Source organism: Lolium rigidum, chromosome 7 (assembly GCF_022539505.1).
Source record: "Lolium rigidum isolate FL_2022 chromosome 7, APGP_CSIRO_Lrig_0.1, whole genome shotgun sequence".
Taxonomy (NCBI): domain Eukaryota; kingdom Viridiplantae; phylum Streptophyta; class Magnoliopsida; order Poales; family Poaceae; genus Lolium; species Lolium rigidum.
Genome location: NC_061514.1, coordinates 26,633,568 through 26,650,978, shown reverse-complemented (window position 1 = coordinate 26,650,978; position 17,411 = coordinate 26,633,568). Strand labels below are relative to the sequence as shown.

At 43.1% G+C, this 17,411-nt stretch overlaps 1 protein-coding gene across 1 annotated transcript; it reads right to left on the bottom strand.

Moving 5' to 3' along the window:
• On the bottom strand, positions 1 to 10,094 carry LOC124676687. Its single transcript, XM_047212731.1, has 2 exons — positions 8,014 to 10,094; positions 1 to 1,240 (listed from the first exon to the last, which is right to left on the bottom strand). Exons 1-2 carry the CDS (start codon positions 10,092 to 10,094, stop codon positions 448 to 450), a joined length of 2,874 nt encoding a protein of 957 aa, XP_047068687.1. The 3' UTR covers positions 1 to 447.
• Between the last annotated feature and the right edge of the window lie 7,317 nt (positions 10,095 to 17,411).

The window sequence follows — 17,411 nt, the reverse complement described above, 5'->3', positions numbered from 1 at the left end:
TAGCATGGAACCTTAGTCATCTTAACTGAAGTGGAGGTCATCAGTTGGCATCATAAATAACAATAACCATGCAAAGATGCCATAAGCAGGTTATATTACAGTTACACTGCATTGTTTTACCAGCCAGCTCAACTACCCAAGTCTACTAGTTAAGTACTTAGGTAAACCGAATGATACTAGCATACGGTCTTTTTTTCCAAAAGCAATATCAAATCTACTCAAGCACGATGTTCGCCCAAGAAACATCCCACGACGAGAGCTCCGTACACCACAAGTCTCATGGAATAGATCAAGGCGCTAGACAATCGAACACCTTTTCTGACCGCCTTCTGACCGTGCCAAATGAACCTTGGAGCAAGGCTGGGAAGGATTCATGACAGTGTCCAGGTCTTTCTTGGGGGCGGCATGGGGCTCAAAGCCGGGCGGACCAGCCCATCCTACTGAAGACTATGGCTGAGAACGAACGGCATGGGGCTCGAAGCCAGGTGGACCAGCCCAACCTGCTGAAGACTGTGGCTGAGAAGGGTCGGTGGCATGGCTTGACACAGAAGAACAATCTTTCTCAGTGACTGAACTGACTGACATAGATTTAGGCAAGCCTTCCTGCTGAGAGGCTTGAGAAGAAGCATCAGCTGCAGGCCCCTGGTTCTCGGCTGAGGTGGTAGTGTATGCTGATTCAGCAAAGTAGTACGGCCAGTACGATGTTGGTACTCCAACCGCCATAGTTGAGGGGTCAGGGTATGTCAACTGGGAGTAGAGATATGTCATGTAGCTGGTCATAGCACTCGGATGGACACCGGCTATTCTAACCTCCAAGATGTGCCCCTCCAGTGGGTAACCGTTCATGTGAGTGAGCGCCACAGCAGCACCATAGGTATCAGCAAATCTGACAAATCCGAATCCCTTGCTCACACCAGTGTATCGATCAACAACTACCCTTGCTTGAGTAATTTGGCCGCATGGCAGGAAGATTTCGATCAGCTTCTCGGTGGTGATGTAAAGTGGTAGACGGCACACGAACAGGTTGGTCAAGTCAACTTGTTTCTGCTCATAGCCAGGCATATGTAGTGGTGCTAGAGAATTTGTTGCGGCACTGGAGTCATTAGGATTAGGAAGGCCCGCTACTCTCACAACCAGGGCACTTCCTCCAATTTGGTAACCATCCATACGATCGATTGCAGCAGCAGCAGACGAAGAATTGTCATACCTAACCATGCCATAGCCTTTATGTTGAAACATCTTAGTGTTGAATCCCATGGATCAACTAGCTCAAGATTTGAACCACATAAAAGAGATGAAATTAGTGGAAACTTATCTTAGCATGTGGAAACGTCATCTAGGGCTTCAAAGATGAAGCCCCTTGATTCTTCTTCTTCGGGACAGCTCCTAGAACATCTAAGAGCTGCTGGTGAGGCCTTCCCATGGTTTCTGTGCTGGCTGGATTGGGCAGCGTGGAGAGGCTCTAGATGTGTGTTCATCCTTCCTTATCCTTTTTAGATAGCCTCTCCACATATATATATATGAGCACAGCACCATGGGGGGACCCACCTGTCATTGGATAATATATGTGCCTCCAATCAAGGCACTGTAGCACCGCCCTACTGTAGCACCGGCTTACTGTAGCAGTGTACTGTAGCGGCCGTAATTGTTGACCTAGATATTTAGCCTAGATCAAAATATCCAACATTCTCCCCCTTGATCGTAAGGCTAAACTTATAAGTCCATTTATCGACAAAATGGCATACGAGACAAAAGCATTGCTGCGGTCAGTTATACAGTACCGCAGAACTCAGTTGCTATAATATACCATCTTATCTCAAAATGGAACTTCTTTAACTTATGAGCTCAATAAACTTTATACTTAAGTGAAAAAACTTATGAGCCCATCCCTTTGTTGAAGCTTATACAGAGACAATAAATTACAACGGTCAATTAAGTACCGTTGAATTGATTGACTACAGTACATCACTTCATCGAAGGAATGAACTCTCCTTAGGTAAATGGGGAGATGGTGTTGCAATGGTCCCAAGAGTGCAGTTTGTTCTCATATGTATGAATATACTCATGCTTATGCGCGCGCTTAATTAGAGAACACAAATATGCCTTATTTCCGAGTCATAGTTTGTCCCTTTAACAATAGGCTGCCATATAATCTTAATGCCGGCAACTTTAGAAGGCAAGCCTCTTAAATATGATGCTTAGTACTTAATACCTTAGTATAATGCTTATATACTAAGCATCCAAAAGTTACTTTATATGTGTTCAACCCTTATGTTATAATTTTAATACTTATTTGTTGAACACCAAAACTTAATTCATCAAGGCCTTGAATGTTTTGACTCGGAATTATTCTTTCACAATGTCTTAGGTCTGGCAGGAACCTCTTGACATGCTACTTGAATTGACTGCACTCTTATATAATATGTCCCGGGATAAAAAATATCTTAAGAAAATTCCTTATTCTTGAATTAATATGGATCAGGGACGCAAATCCATATCTTAAAGTATGGGGATTAAAACATGCCACAATTTATTTGCATCTTAAGGATGTCTTTAAGATTTTGGGTGAAGCCATTCCACAATATGGCTCCCCCGCAAGAGTGAAACTTTTGTGGATAGAACTTAAGTGAATTTTTCACTTCTTGCATAAATACTTTAAAGACCCACAACATGGTGGTCATTATATTTTCCGAACATGAGCATGTAATCCCTTAGCGTGATATGTAACACGCATCATTACTTTAATGCTTATGCCATCAAGGCAAAAGCTTCTCTTAATACATTTTCCAGGGGTCCATACCTGGACTTATGTCCGCCACATATCCCGGTCACAAAATTCAAGGGCACATAATAATTCAATTATTAGTGGTAACATGAGGAAAAACTTAAAATTTATTGCCCTTGAGGGAGTAAACATAAAACTTTAGGATGAACTTAATACTTAATACTCCCCTTTTATGGACCCATCTTAGTGAGTTTGAGTAACATAAAGAACATCACTAAGGTGAACTTATCGGCCCTAAGGAAAAACCTCGGGTCTCATGTAATATCCCTATTACTCATAATCAAACATAATATTGATTAAACGGAAAAATTCTTATTAAACTTTTGAGCCTTGTACCACTGTCAGTTGCTGATTGTATTAAAAACAATCAGTCATTACAACAGATTCCTTATTTCATAGAAGGAGAACCTTATGAAATTTTCATCTCCAAGAACTCTTTCTTTCAAACTCCCAAGTCACATTATGTATATCAACATGTCTTTTAAAGAGACATGCTGCTTAAACATTAGAGAGACCTTTTAAAATTGGTCCTTAACATCATCAAAGTAATCCTTGACGACCCGGAAGTTAGAAATAGCTCTTCTCATGATATCCATGATAGAGTTCTTAATTGCCATGCAACATTAACCAATTGACTCGCTCCCTTTTAGTTTTTTCAACATCATACTCCATTTCAGAGTACCAAACCTTTTATTATCCTCCTTAGAGGGGAATCATGATAGGGAGTCAAGTCAATAGGCTTTTATCTAATTTAGGAAACATGGCACAAACACTTTCTCCCCTTCGAAATGTGAACCGAGCTGTGGCTCAACATTTCGATGAACTTCCATAACAAATATTCCACCTTTAGTAGAGAAGTCAATAACAAATCACATTATCGGAATGGAGGATTAGAAACTTGTTTTATGCTAGTGGAAATCTTCCAGTAGCTTTAAACATTAGCCTCCAATTCATTTTAAAGACTTCTCGTTAAAACTTCCTTATTCATGAGGCCATAATGACATTATATATTTTATCGAAAATGTTTACACACTTTCCTTAAGGACGCAAAAATCTTGGAACTTAATCCTAGTTCACCTTGTGTACTTTATTGTAAATGACATAATAAAGTGAACTCATAAGCTTCATGATTTCATTATATCGCAGGCCTTAAATCATGATTTTTCATGATCAACATGATCTCATAATAATTTTGAGAAGCTCTTGAAATTGCTTCTCCATTAATGCCAGGAAAAACTTTATTATAAATGAACTAGGAAATTGCTTCCCTAGATCCTTACTGGCACGCTCCCCAGATCCGTACTGGGTTTTGCTCCCAACAGCCATTAATAGACAAGAAATCCATTGAATTCTCATCAATACCTTAATAATCAAAGTTTATTTAATGGGAGCTTATTGAACTTATATATATTCATTACTTATGGCCTCATGAAACTAAAATCAGCCGAAACATATGGCTGAATTAGTAAATAATAGCAATAGGGATATGATCACAAACTTTGAAAGTGATCATACATAACATAATTCCTCATGAGAACATTAAATCTTAGGATATGACATATGTATCCAATCAACTTTGGTCGAATGAATTCATGTGTCACATCTTGTCCAAAATAATCATTAAATCTCCAATCAAAACTTCTCTTTGGTTCCATTTTAATTGGAGATGACTTAGTTAGGGACAACTTAATGATCATGATAATGATCATAGATGTTCAAAACTTCATAAGTTGATTGATCTGGGAATTAATCAGAGGCACTTAATTGCAAAATCATATGCAAGTTAATTGTAAGCATACAAACTTACAAGAACTTAATATCCAAACGATTAATTTATATCCTTAGCTTAATCTCCCGGAGGAGCTTTAAATATTTGTGGCCTATTTTGCATGTCCATAAGCCTTATGCATGAAAAACTTTCCCAGATCATAAACTTCTTTTGTTGATCTGATTTACATCAGCTTTAGCCAGAAGTAGACCAGAACAACAAAATTTTGTGAGCAAGTATCTATTAATCAGCTTTGGCCAGAATAATAAATACATGTCACACTTTATAGCCTCTTTAACTTCTTTCACCGATCTAGCCCACATCAGCTTTGGCCGTAAATGGACAAGACCAGATAAAATTTTGTGATCGGATATTCGTCAATCAGCTTTGGCCGTAATGACAAATATCAGTCACACTTAAATAAAATCATGTCTTGATGCACTTCTTTTATTGAACTAGTCCCATAAGTGGACAAGAACAATAAAATTTTGTGGTCATGTGTTCATCAATCAGCTTTGGCCAAAATGATAAACACAAACCACACTTTATTTATTTAGAGACATTTGATAGAAACAACCTTATAAAACATGCATAGCTTAGGGACATAAATTTTATTGGTGGGCAATTGAATATGACAGTCCATGGTTTAATAGCCATGAAGTGTCATCTTTAGGTATATTTATGCCCAAAACTTAAGTATAGCTCAAAACAAAAGCTACTTAATTTTGAATCCTTTCACTCATCATTATAATCCCTTTTAAGGGCATCATAATTTTTCAACACCTTTAGGTGCTTTAGGAGAATCATGAAATTGCTATCATTTCATTACTTTATGCCGTTAATTATTCCGGCAATAAGAAAAGCATTAGGTGCTGCAAAAGGAATTAGATGCTTTAAGAAGCATCAATATTATGAACTTCTTTTATTGATCAGACCCAAAACGGCTTTAGCCGGGGATGGGTAAGAATCAATAAAATTTTGTGGACAAAATGGCCACACTTAATTAAATCCTCACATACATAAACTTCTTTCATTAATCCAGTTCATATCAGCTTTGGCCAGAAGTGAACCAGATCAATAAAATTTCATGGTCAAAATGCCCGCCAATCAGCTTTGGCCAGAATGACAGACACAAGCCATGCTTAATTCGAGGACTGTGAACTTAATTTTGCAGCGAAATTTTTTATGACATAATGATATCAATAATCATCATAATAATGTCAAGACATAAAAATGCCTTGAAACAATTAATCACGGCACAAAATTATTTCAGAAACACTTAAGCATCAAATAATAATGCCATGATAATCATAATAATAAAATGCCTTAAGGGGAAAAGAAGGCATTATTCATAATTGAGCATGGCATCTAATTGCATGATTAAGAATAAAACATTAAGGAATTACCTTAACATTAATTAAGCATAATGTGCCATGCCAAATTTGGCCCTTTTAATACTTATTTACTTTAGCCCAATCTTTATTATGCAGCCCACTATTACTTAATAAAAGAGAGGCAAAACCCTTTAAATAGGCTGCATTTAGCCCTGTCTTTAAAGCTGGCCCATCATAACACAGCCTATACCCCCTTCCGGACTGGACCGAAAATAGCCCAGCCCAGCCCATCTCCCCTGCGTAGCCTGCTCGGCCCATTAAGCAGCTAACGCTGCGAGCCGTTGGATCACATCCAATGGCCAAGAGAGGAGGACGCGGCCGGTATATAACCGGCGCGCGACGGCCACTCCCCTCGAACCCTAGCTTCATTCTTCCTCTCCTCTTCTCTCCTTTGCGTCTGCTGCGACGACAAGCGACCAGAGAGAGACGACGGCGGCGAGTACCGCGCGACCACGGGAGAAGGCGTCGGCGTCCTCCAGGTCCTCTCGCCGGGGTTGCGTGCGACTTTGGCCTGCGCGCACCTCCGTCGAGTGGCTCTGGGCGGCGCCCCTGTGCGAGGCGAGCGTGCGCGTGCGGACATACCGCGACGGCGACGACGACCTCCCTCGCCATTTCCCGGCGTCGTGGTGAGCTCCTATGGCGACCAGTGCGCGAGGAGACGACACCACAGACCGATGTGGTGGACAGCAAGACCGCACGGGATGAGCCCGAGCGCCTTTGCCAGCTTAGAAGGGTGGCTCCAGCGCCGCCGTGGCCAACGGCAGCGATGAGACCCATCAGGTACACTTCCACCACCACTTAGTCATTAGATTAGGGTTAGGGTTCCCGAATTTGGGGATTTCTTGATTTTAGGGTTTCGGTGATTTGGGAATTCTTCCCACTTTAGGGTTAGGAATAGGATGAGATTAACTCGTCCCCATCCTCTTAATTGCATAATTCCGAAACCATAACCTTATTTCAGAGGAGAAACATTAGAAAGTTGGTATCTAGGGTTTCCAGAAAATGGGGAAAACATTAGGGTTTGCATAATTGTCCTTAATCCCCTTATAATAATTGCATAAATTGAAACCCTAGAACATCATAAGATCTATTAGGGCCAGAAGATTCAGAAATTTAGGGCTTAGATCAAATCTTGCTTGATCAGTAGCAAGAACAACATGAACTTAACATAAACAGAACAGATCAAGCATAGTCTTTAGCATGAAAGAGCTCAAGCTCATGTTTATCTTAAGGGCAGAGGAAGGAATTTAATAAATAACTTAATCTTAGGCATGATCTGAAAATTATCTTATCATAAACATGATAAGATATTAAGCATAAACCTGATTTTATCATCAAAACTTGCATAGAAACATTTTGGGCATGTACTTTAGACTTAGCAACATCTTAAGCACATAAATATGTGCATATGCCCCTTTAGACAGCAACATATAGATGCATAAGGAAAACATAATCATGCATAAGCATGGACTTAAGCTTGCTTAAATAGCATCTAGGGCATAGGCTCAGACATAAGCACGAGCATAAGAACTTAGAGCATATACCCTTAGATCAGATGCATATAAGCAAGAAAAGAAACTTAAAAAATGGGCTCAATCTTGAGCAAGACTAGCTCTGATACCATTGTTGAATCCCATGGATCAACTAGCTCAAGATTTGAACCACATAAAAGAGATGAAATTAGTGGAAACTTATCTTAGCATGTGGAAACGTCATCTAGGGCTTCAAAGATGAAGCCCCTTGATTCTTCTTCTTCGGGACAGCTCCTAGAACATCTAAGAGCTGCTGGTGAGGCCTTCCCATGGTTTCGTGCTGGCTGGATTGGGCAGCGTGGAGAGGCTCTAGATGTGTGTTCATCCTTCCTTATCCTTTTTAGATAGCCTCTCCACATATATATATATGAGCACAGCACCATGGGGGGACCCACCTGTCATTGGATAATATATGTGCCTCCAATCAAGGCACTGTAGCACCGCCCTACTGTAGCACCGGCTTACTGTAGCAGTGTACTGTAGCGGCCGTAATTGTTGACCTAGATATTTAGCCTAGATCAAAATATCCAACACTTAGCTTGCACAACTTGTCCAAATGGTCGGAAAAGCTCGACCAACTGATCGGTAGTTACTGTTGGTGAGATCCTGCCAACAAACAAATTGGCCATATCGATTTCTTTCATGGGCTTGCCAACTGAGTATGATAGAGCATGGTCTGCTGCTGCTGCTGCATTGGTTGGAGCTGAACAAGAGAAGTCCGATCTCCTAACTGTTAGGCTCTTTCCATCAATCAGGTACCCATCCATATTTTTGGCGGCTGTGATCGCTGAGGCTACATCTGTGTAATACACAAGGCTGTACTCCACGTTTATCACGACTTTGCTGATCTGACCAAAGGACACGAAAAGGCTAACCAGCTTATCGGCATTCATGGACCGTGGAAGGTTCGTGACGTACAGTCTAGATTTGTTGATTTCTGGAGGAGAGCCTTGTGCTACAGCTGAGCTGGATGCTGATGATGAAAGGCCTGCGACTCTGACAGTTAATGCCTCCCCTTCAATCAGTGCTCCATTCATCTCTGCAATAGCCTGGGCAGCACACTGAGGATCGGCAAATCTGACGAAGCCATATCCCTTACCTGAAAAGGTTCCCTGATCTGCTGCTACTCTCGCATGGGTGATCTTACCAAATGGCAAGAAAAGTTCAACCAGCTTATTTGTGTCAATGGATGCATGAATGTTGCAGACATATAGATTGGCCATGTCGATTTCCTTGATGGTTCTGGTATTGGTCTGTGATCCCACGGCTGAATTTGACAGTGTTGAAGAGCTGACGGCCACTCTAACCTCCATCTTTCTACCCTCAACCAGAACTCCATTCAAATGGGTGATGGCCTTAGCTGCGTGATGAGAATCAGAGTACTTCACAAAGCCATATCCTTTGCTTAAACCTGTAGCGTGATCTCTGGGTACCTTTATACCAGTTACTTTCCCGAAAGGCAGAAAATGCTCGAGTAGCTTTAGCTCGTCCATGGACAAGGGGAGGTTGCCGATATACAAGTCACTCGTGTCAATTTCCTTTGAGAGCTGACTGGAAGATTCTGACACAGAGTGCATAGATGGATTGGGTACTGACGGTGGAACACCAGCTGCTCTAACCTCTATTGTTTTTCCATCAACCAGGCGCCCGTTCATGCGTCTAATAGCGGATGCGGCACTATCAGGTTCAGCATACTTCACAAAGCCATATCCCTGGCTTATACCAGTGAAACAATCGTCCACAACTTTATATCGAACGACTCGTCCGAAAGGAAAAAATAACTCGAGGAGCTTGTGAGAAGACATAGTAGCTGGCAGGTTACCCACATACAGGTTAGTGTCATCCACCTCTTTCAGCTTGGCACCGTCCTGAGGCAAAGAGAGCATGTGTTCCTGCCTTTTACACAATTGGCTGTCCAGGTCATCAAACTGAGCTTTCCTTTTCTCCAACTTGGCAGCACCAAAACTTTCAGTATCGTATGCGTAACAAGAGACATCAGTAGCAAACCTGACAGAGAGTCGTTTCTTGAACGGCTTCACTTCCATTTCATCAGTCACTGGTACCACCTTCTGCTCATTACTGCCGCCTTTTTTCAGCACCTGTTTTAGGGCCTCTTGCTTATTCTGTTCCTTCCTGACAGCCTGCACAACACTGAATCTCTTGCTTAAAAATTCATGCTCATTGGCCACGAGATCATTGTATGGCTCCACTTCATGGAGCTGCTTCCTGCAAGTTCTCTGTGAATTGCGCACCGGATCGGTTAGAGGCTCAGCATGAAACAAGTCCTCCTCGCCACTGTCTTCTTCCTCATCAGAATAAAAAGGTTCCTCATCATTGGCATCGTGACCATCAGGTGGAGCGGCGTCATCGCAAGGTTCCTCTCCACTAGCCTCCTCCTCCTCCTCCTCTTCTGGCAAAGGATAATCATCACAAGGATCCACAGGTTGTGTTTCTGGCTCGTCACAATTGTCGCCGTCATCATCATCATCATAGAACACACGCTCAAACGGCTCCTCTTCTTCTTCACTGCCTTCTTCGCGTTCAGCAGCAGCGACACCCACGTCGTGACCACCATCCTCCTGCAGCTGGCCAGCCAGGTCACCGTTGCACCCCATTCTTGTGGCAGCAACTGGTTCACAGAGGAGAAGGTTATTTAGCAAAGCAATACAGGAAATGGCATCATCAACTGTTAATACAAGCATCCAATTTCAGTTGTTAATAAAAGCAACCAATGAACATCAAACATACAACACCGGCGTTTTGTCAATAAAACGAGAAATGTGCTCCCTTAAAATCTAGCGTAAGTTGCAGAATGCGTTGGATAGTCGTAAAACTAAAAGGAACACACAAAAGAGACCACGGAAAATGCAGAGCAAGCTCTTCCTCCAGTGCAGAGTGCTGGTCTTGCTTGATCTGGCACCGCAAGTAGCCAGTCTCCTTTGTGGTTTTAGAGGTGCTAGTAGAAATCAAAAGGTCCCAACAGAACTCGCCAAATGTGCAGTTTTTTTGAGCATATCAGATGGCCCCTACATTTCAAAATTTCCACAGCAACCGTCCTAATTCTACCTGTACTTTGTTCTTCATAATCAGATGATTAAAGACTTGCAGTACTAAACGGGCAGAAGTGGCGATCATTTGACCCATACCAAGTTGCAGAGTTTGATAGTCGCAAAACTAAAAGGAACACACACAAGTGCGGTGCACCGTGACCCGCAAGAGACCACGGGAAATGCAGAGCAGCCACTTCCTCCAGTGCAGAGTGCTGGTCTTGAAGAAATGCGCAGTTTTTTTTGAGCGGTTGCAACGATCTATGCGTATCAGATGGCCCCTGCAATCCAAAATGTAACCGTCCTATTTCTACCAGTACTTTCTTCTTCAGATGACTGGTTGTTTCACTTGTGCTGAAAACCGCAACGAATTTGTACTCGAGTGAGCCAAAAGAAAGAAGAAACCTCGCGTAGCAAGCAAAATCCCATGGCGCCGAACCCGGAGCCCCCTAAAACTGGGAGGATTGGTGAGAGCGAGGGGCAAGCGGAAAACCCCATGCCTGCCGGTAGCAGCGCTGGAGCGCCGGCAGCAGGAGGGGAGGCGGGCGAGGATCGGTCGGAAGCAGGTGAAAAAGAAAGCGCCCGATTGCTTACTCCCCGCCGCCGGCGCCGGCGCCGGCGCCGGCGCAGTGAAGAAAAACCCCGGGCACAATGCTGCCGGAGAAGCACCAACTATCTTGAGAGAGAGATAGAGAAAGAGAGAGAAAGATAGGTACCTCGTCCGGAAACGGAGCAGGGGAGGGTTTTCTTCCGCAATGCAATTGAGGTGGTGGTGGCGGAGGTGGTGGAGGTTTGTTTGATAGGTGGTGGGTGGTTCCTTCCGCCTCTCTCTTCTTTCTCTGTCCCGCTGCGTGTGCACGAACAGTGTGACGAGAGCAGGGCGGAAAGGAGCGCTGTCGCCGCGGCAGAGGAGGGTGGGGGAAATTTGCGCTCAGGTCCCTGGATGGGCGGCGTGCTCCTCGAAGCCGGGGAGACGGGATTTGTGGTTGTGCCAGGGGCGTCCCAGCAAAGGTGGACGGGAGATTCTTGTTCCTCTCCTTGTCCTTTTTTTTTCTTAGAGACCAACCACATATTTTCATCGATAGAAAATCAAGTTACATGAACAAACTAAGGCGGAACCGATAGACATGCAGGAAGAAAACAGATTTCCTGAAAACTTTGCAGATATAACTCTAAAATACAGAATCAAACAGGAGTAACTTGCTGTCGTTGCGCCTCGTCCCGGCACGGCCCGTTGAGACGAATGGCTCGACCGTGCACCATCACCAGCACCAACCCATCCTAGCTCCACGCCGAACCAATCCACTAATCGAGCATTCGCAAGGATATGACGAAGTCTGTTTGCATCCGGTTTTCTATCCGAGAAACCCTCCCGCCGGCAGAATTATAGTTAGAGCCGACGCGGCAGAGCTGACTCTCTGGATCACTTGTACTTGGCATGTAGCCAAAACGAGGAACTCCTTGTGGGCTCGGTTGTAACGTCCCTTGTGAACTCAAGAAACTCGTGCGTCAAAATGAAGAGAAAGCCCTAACATTGCCTGAATGTCATTCCTTTCTAGATTTTAAAATGGTCTCGAAATTCACATCGAACGGATGTGGAGCTTCCCTAGTAGTTAAAGAAGGTCCACTAATAGTTTCATAATTTTTGGAAACAATTTAAATATCCAGATAATTCAAAACCACCAGCCCAAATTTTGAAATAGAAAAAAGGAAAAATGTTTTAGTTAGAAAAAGGAAAGAAAGAGTTTTCCCTCTCGTCCCTCCGTTTGGGTCCTTTTTGGCCCGGGCATGTACACCGGAAAAACATATTCATCGCTCCGCTGCGAATTTACTTGGGGCGTATTAACCAATTTTGAATGTGAGCAAATTTTGAATCTAAGAAAATTTCGAATCTAAGCAATTTCCAAAATTTCAAATCTAACCAATTTTTATTTGAACATTTTGAAATATATAAATTTTTTCTTATGTGAAAGTTTTCAAATCCGAAAATTGTAAAAAAAGAAAAAAAACACAAAGAATTCCTTACCTGGGCCAGCCCAAGAGGGACGCGCGAGCAGCGTGGTCCCTCCCGTTAATGAGCGATGAGTGAGAAAATTTCATTTTGCTACCACTATTAGGGCTTCAAAAAACTACCACTTTCCAGGCTCTTGAAAAAAACTACCACATGTACGTCTCATTGTTTCAAAAATTACCAATTAACACTCGGTTTAACTCCATTTAATCTACTCTAAGCAAGTTTCTGATCGGTTGATCCCAGTGTCAGGCCTGCGTGGCAGGGATAATACCTAAAACGAACTAATCTTTGAGAGATTCTAATCATTGGGGTTTATTTGTAAATTGGAAGTCAATTTCTTCTCCCCGAGACCCGGACCCTCTCTCCTCACGATGCAGATCGCCAGTGTGGGGCACTGGCGCGGTCGCGAGCTTGGGCACGCACGGCGAGGACCAAGGTTGGCGACAAGGCACCTTGATGCTAGGGGGAGCGCGAGCGTGCTCCGGCCAGTGGCGGCGCGGGCGAGCCCCGGCCAGGGTCGGCGCGGGCAAGCCCCGCTAGGGGCAGCGCATGCGAGCTCCTGCCAGGGGCCGCATGGGCGAGCTCCCGTGGGGGCGGCGCGGGCGAGCGCTGCCACGGCTGTCGCAAGCAAGGTGCGGCGTAGGCGAGCTCGGCCACAGCCGTCGGAGGCGAGCTGCGGCCAGGTGGAACGCGGGCGAACATTGCGCCACAAGCAAGGTCCGGCCAGGGTGGGGAGGGCGGTGTTGCCGCCCGTCGCTGCTCTGAACACATGGACGGGCCACCTCACCTCAGCACGGTGGAAGAAGGAAGAAAAGAAAACGATAGGAAAAAACCACGTGCCATATCAGCACCTAGGCGGGCTAGCCCTGTCAGAAATATGATCAAATAGAGGTAAACCGAGTCTTACGCAGAGTTGGTAGTCTTCTGCAACTATTAGCCACATAGCCACATAGGTGGTAGCTTTTTCAAAAGACCGGAAAAATGGTTGTCTTTTGAAATCCTAGAATAGCAAAATGCAATTTACTCTCGATGAGTAGGTGTACACTAGCTTGGTCCGTGGGTGCACAACACCGCACACCATCCCAGCCGGACATGGGCGTGTTGGGCCAGCCCAATAATGTCTTTTTCTTTTTTTTATTTTGGGGTTTTCTTTCATTTTTATTTTTCTGTTTCTTTTTGCGTTTTAAAATTGAAACTTTTTATAATTTGAATTTTTCAGAAACCAAAATGCTTCATAATCTGAACATTTTTCTAATTTGGACATTTTTCGAATATTAAAATATTTAAAATTATAATTTTTTAAATTTTTAGAATAATAATTAAATATGAATAGTTTTTTGAACTTAACCATTTCGAGATTGAACAATTTTTTTGAAAATTTATATTTTTTAATCTAAGTATTTTCAAAATTTGAATATTCTATGAGTTTAAACATTTTTCGAGATTAGATATTGTTTGAGTTTTTTCTAAATTTGAACATTTTTCAAATATATTTTTGAAACATTTAAACACATTTAAATTTAATTTTTTAAAAAGTATTAAAAAGAAAAAAGAAACAGAAAAATAAAAATGAAAGAAAACCCCAAAATAAAAAAAATTTATGATTGTAAAAGTTCGCCAGCAGCAACCCAGCCCATGGAAACTTAAGATTGTAAAAGTTCATGCACAAGGCGCGGGGGTTTCAACTCATACTCCAAGTGAAAAATTTATATGTTGAGAAAGACCTCTCGATCGGGTACCTGAAAAAAGACATGGAAAACCTGCGGATGGCTTGAGCGACGATGTGGATCAAAACTTTGCTAGCAGAAAGAGCCAACCATCCTTGTACGCTCCTTCCAAATACTGTCTATGAGAAGTCAACCATAGCATAGGCGCAAACTGGAGGCGCGCGCAAGGCCCTGCGCCCATACCATACGCAGCGAGAAGTCAACCATATCCCGGCCGGCAGGCGGCAGCAGCCTTCCAGTTGTAGGTGTTGCCTCCCCCAGTCCTCCATTGACAGATGAATTTTCTCCAGTGGGAGCCTAACCCAGGTATGTCTTCTCCAGACCTCGAATGGCAGATGAATCTTTTTATAGCAACGATGCCAATGTAAGACTAGAGCATATATGCATATGCATACGTACACAAACTTGTGTCATGCGTGTACTATCATATATGCGCGCATGATTCACGCCTGCATAATCGATCGGTGCATGCGTGTAAGTAACTGTGACAACAGAATGACAGGTGCATTGAAGTTTATGATGCAGATATATAATAACGGCCCTTTTACAAGTAGCGGACTTTTGGCTCTCGGGTGCAATGCACCTCCATAGACCAAAAAAAAGTATAGTAATTTAAAAAATTTAAATTTTTTTTTTGAATCTTCCTGGAAACCAAAGATGATTAAGTTTGTACTCGTAAAAAAATGTTTGGAAACGAAATGATTCCCATGGTCTTCAGGGAAAAAAGACAAAATTATGACGAATATAAAGTGAATATTACTCGGTCATGAGGCGTTTCGAGTTTTTTTTTAACCCAGCATACAATAAAAGTAATTTCCTAGGGAAATATTTTGTTTCAAGTACAATACCTGATCATCTTTGATTCCCAAAAAGTTTGAATTTTTTAAAACTTTTTTTAGTATTTTTTTAATTTTCCAAGTATAGGGGTGCGTTGCACCCGAGAGCCAATCTGTATTCCCCCCTTTTACATCCATGATGTAGATATAAAAAGTAGTCTATTTTTTATATCACGATGCAAATTTTGCATCAGGTGATGAAAATATACATAACCTGGGGGTGATGTATCCAGGCGATGCAAATAGAAACGGTTGCATGGGAGCTCCCAACGGTCGCATGCGATGCAAGTAGCTAGCCAAGGTTGCCGCCTTTAGCTCCTTTGCTCCATCGTAGATGCATCGATCTACCGCCATCAGCCAAGAAGCTCTGCATTGCACAGCCGGTGTTTGACGTTTTGTCATGGAATAGGAAGGATACATTGCCATGGTTCTCGCATTGCACGCGAACAAGAACAAGCGGCCGAAGCATGGTGGTTCTGTCATCGGTCAGGAGATGCTGAAGAGAGAGAGAGAGAGATGGATGATGACGACCGCCGGCTGACGTGGATTTGGCATCCTTTCTTTGGGATGCACGGGTCTTGCAATGACATCAACATCCTTCAAAGGTCACCGCTCTTTGCCAAGCTAGTCAATGGAGAGACAGCACTGGTGCAGTTTGTTGCCAATGTCCGGAGCTATGACAAAGGCTACTATCTTATGGATGGCATCTATCTAAAGTGGGAAATATTTGTGACGCCGATCGTCAGCCCCACAGGTAAGAAAGAACAAGACTTTCACTATGCACAAGATTCTGCTAGGAAGGACGTGGAGAGAGCATTTGGGGTTTTGCAAGCTCAATTTACTATTGTGAAAGGTCCAGCGAAGTTTTGGGAGCAACAGATCATTTGTTACATCATCATGGCTTGCGTGATCATGCATAACATGATCATTGAGAACGAGCATGGTCAAGATGTGGACGGGTATCACTATGAGTAGGTGAAGCATCCGGTGCAGGTGTGACGGCAGCAAGACCGCATTGCCCGTTTCGTTGAGTGCTACCATACGATCCGTGATGAAGATACACATGATGATCTTCAAAAAAGATCTCATGGAGGATGGTGGACATGCTAGGGGAAACAAAGGAGTTCTCGTCGTCGTTGATTTGAGTGATGAACTACGTGTTTGTGGATGAACTTTGAGTGTCTGTGATGAACTATGCGTGTTTGTGAGCTGGTTCGTGTGCAACTTGATGATGAACTACTCATGTAATAATGATGAACTATTTGTGTCGTGTAATAATTAGTAATATTCAGACTCTATTTATGTTTTCAAATCATTTAGATATGAGTTTCATCGATATATTTGCATTTCTGAAATTTACATCACCTAAAATATACATCATCTGTTGGAGCACTTTCAGAAGAGAGGTGATGTATTTATATCATCACTTTTAAGAGCAAAAGTAGGTGATATATAAAACTGAAAAAGGCCAAAACAGGTGATGTATCATTGCGCAGGTGATTATACATCATCGGAGATGCTCTTAACTTTTAATTCCTCCAGGCCTCTTCTGGCACCCGTGTAGCTAGCCCATGGGTTCGGTGATAGCCATATCTCTATCAAATGAGGCGTTTGCTCCGGTACAACCCCTCTCTCAAACTCAAGACAAACTTTAACACAAAGATGACTAAGATCACTCGATATCCCTTCATAATTAAGCGCATGATGATATTTAAAAAAAATAAAAGGGTATAGATAGCCTATACAAAATCAGTATGATCCAACTTATTTATACGAATATGTGGTGTACATATAGGTAGGAGTGGTATGTATGTACGCCATTGTTGGCTCGTCGGCGGCGACTTTGTTTGGGGGATGTCGATTGTCGCCAATAGGCGAAAGGCACGACAAGGCGGTGCTTGCCGGCCACGAGGCACTACAAGACGGTGTAGTCCTACACGAGCCTCGTAGGTGCGTGCCGACATGGGTGGCGGCACCGCACACGGTCTGATGTCGGACTGTCCAGCGCGTTGGGAACGAACGCAAAATGTCGGACACTCTACCTCCCAAACGTCGGCCTATCCGCTATTGCCAAACATGCCTGCAAATGTAGCCGCACATGTCAGGTGGCGCTGTTCGTGCCATAGCCACAAGCTGCAAAAATGAAACCCTACCTTGACGGCGACAGGGAGAGACGAAATCGTTACGATGACGAATCGCGATCACGAGGAGAATGTGAGCGACGGGGAGAGGGGAGGGGGAGATAAGATCGTGGCAGCTATCTATTCAGCGGGTTTGAATATGGGCTTAGGTGCTCACAATTAATTAA

Bases quoted from the DNA above. Each gene is read 5' to 3' on its own strand.
- LOC124676687 (XM_047212731.1), bottom strand. From the start codon at position 10,094: ATGGGGTGCAACGGTGACCTGGCTGGCCAGCTGCAGGAGGATGGTGGT. The intron at 1,241-8,013 runs GTGTTGGATATT...ATTCAACACTAA, and splicing joins GGACAAGTTGTGCAAGCTAA to GATGTTTCAACATAAAGGCT.